At 45.1% G+C, this 1,737-nt stretch overlaps 1 protein-coding gene across 1 annotated transcript; it reads left to right on the top strand.

Annotated features, from left to right (window-relative positions):
* The first annotated feature begins 892 nt into the window (after window positions 1-892).
* Window positions 893-1,426, top strand: LOC140864594 (uncharacterized mitochondrial protein AtMg00860-like). The gene has a single exon (XM_073268876.1). It carries the CDS (start codon window positions 893-895, stop codon window positions 1,424-1,426), a length of 534 nt encoding a protein of 177 aa, XP_073124977.1.
* Window positions 1,427-1,737: the final 311 nt, after the last annotated feature.

The raw sequence follows: 1,737 nt of genomic DNA, 5'->3' as shown, positions 1-1,737 counted from the left end.
CGTTCATTTCTTTAGACGTGTTGTTAGTGGTTTCTACTCTGATGGGTAGCGAGGTCTTAGCTAAGCGTCTAGTGGTTGGTTGCTCTTTGGATTTTGAGGGGTATCAGCTTAGTGCTAACCTGATGATCCTAGCTATGGAGGATTTTGACTGCATTATTGGGATTTATCTCTTGACTACCTACAGAGCGATAGTGGATTTCTATCAGAGGTTTGTTCAGTTTCGTCTTGAGGATGGTGAGGCATGGTACTTTTATGGTAAGGGAGCACGACCTTCGATGCCAGTGGTTTTTGCTCTGAAAGCCCGGCGTGCTTTAGAGTCTGGCGGGGAAGGCTACCTTATCTACGCCATCGATGCATCCTTGGAGGGACCAGACATCCAGGAAATACCCATAGTCCATGAGTTTCCCGATGTATTTCCAGAGGATATTCCAGGCTTACCACTAGTGAGGGAGATCGAGTTTGGCATTGAATTGCTGCCGGGAACAACAACGATTTCCAGAGCTCCGTACCAATTAGCACCTTCGGAGATGCGAGAATTGCAGAAGCAACTGCAGAATCTTCTTAATAAGGGCTACATTCGGCCGAGTGTTTCGCCATGGGGAGCCCCAGTCCTTTTTGTTAAGAAGAAAGATGGGTCGATGCGTCTTTTCATAGACTATCGATAGCTTAATCAAGCAACGGTGAAGAATAAGTATCCACTTCCGCGGATAGATGATCTGTTTGATCAGTTACAGGGTACTTCTGTTTATTCGAAGATTGATCTGCGGTCGGGATATCACCAGTTGAGGGTTAGAGAGAGGAGGATATCTCTAAGACTACATTTCGTACACGGTATGGTTACTACAAGTTCATGGTGATGCCGTTTGGTTTGACGAATGCTCCAGTAGTCTTCATGGATTTGATGAACAAAGTATTTAGCGACTTTCTGAATAAGTTTGTGGTAGTGTTCATCGACGATATTCTTGTGTATTATCGCATCGTTGAAGAGCACGTGTTCCATCTTCGTACAGTATTGCAGATACTGAGAGAGAGGCAGTTGTATGCTAAGTTGAGCAAGTGTGAATTCAGGATTGATCGACTTGTCTTTCTTGGTCATGTGATTTCACGAGACGGTGTTTTCGTTGATCCTAGTAAGACGGAAGCCATTTTGAATTGGTCGTGCCCGACGACAGTTTCAGAGATTCGTAGTTTTCTTGGGATGGCAGGCTACTACCGGAGATTCATGGAGAACTTTTCTCAGATTGCTAAGCCTTTGACGCAGCAGACGAGGAAGGATGTACCTTTCGTTTGGAAGTCAGAGTGCGAGGAGAGTTTTTACGAGTTGCGGCGCCGTCTGACTACAGCTCCAGTATTGGCTCTACCATCTGGATCAGGAGGCTTTGTAGTTCACATTGATGCTTCTCTCCAGGGTTTGGGATGTGTGTGATCGCAGAGAGGTCATGTGATTACCTATGCCTCTAGGCAATTGAAGACTCATGAGGAGAACTATCCCGTAAACGATTAGAGCTTGCAACCATCGTCTTTGCTCTTAAGATATGACATCATTATTTGTATGGTGAGAGGTTCAAGATCTTTACTGACCATAAAAGTTTGAAGTAATTGTTCACTCAGGCTGAGTTGAACATGAGGCAGCGTCGTTGGATGGATTTGCTGAAGGACTACGATTGTGAGATCATGTATCCAGGTTCTTCCAATCCTGTTGCGGATGATCTTAGCCGCAAAGTGTATGTGAGTTCG

This window comes from Henckelia pumila, chromosome 1 (genome assembly GCF_033568475.1).
Source record: "Henckelia pumila isolate YLH828 chromosome 1, ASM3356847v2, whole genome shotgun sequence".
Taxonomy (NCBI): Eukaryota; Viridiplantae; Streptophyta; class Magnoliopsida; order Lamiales; family Gesneriaceae; genus Henckelia; species Henckelia pumila.
The sequence above is the reverse complement of the archived record's forward strand: the minus strand, read 5'-3'. Positions and strand labels throughout refer to the sequence as shown.

Bases quoted from the DNA above. Each gene is read 5' to 3' on its own strand.
- LOC140864594 (XM_073268876.1), top strand. From the start codon at position 893: ATGGATTTGATGAACAAAGTATTTAGCGACTTTCTGAATAAGTTTGTG.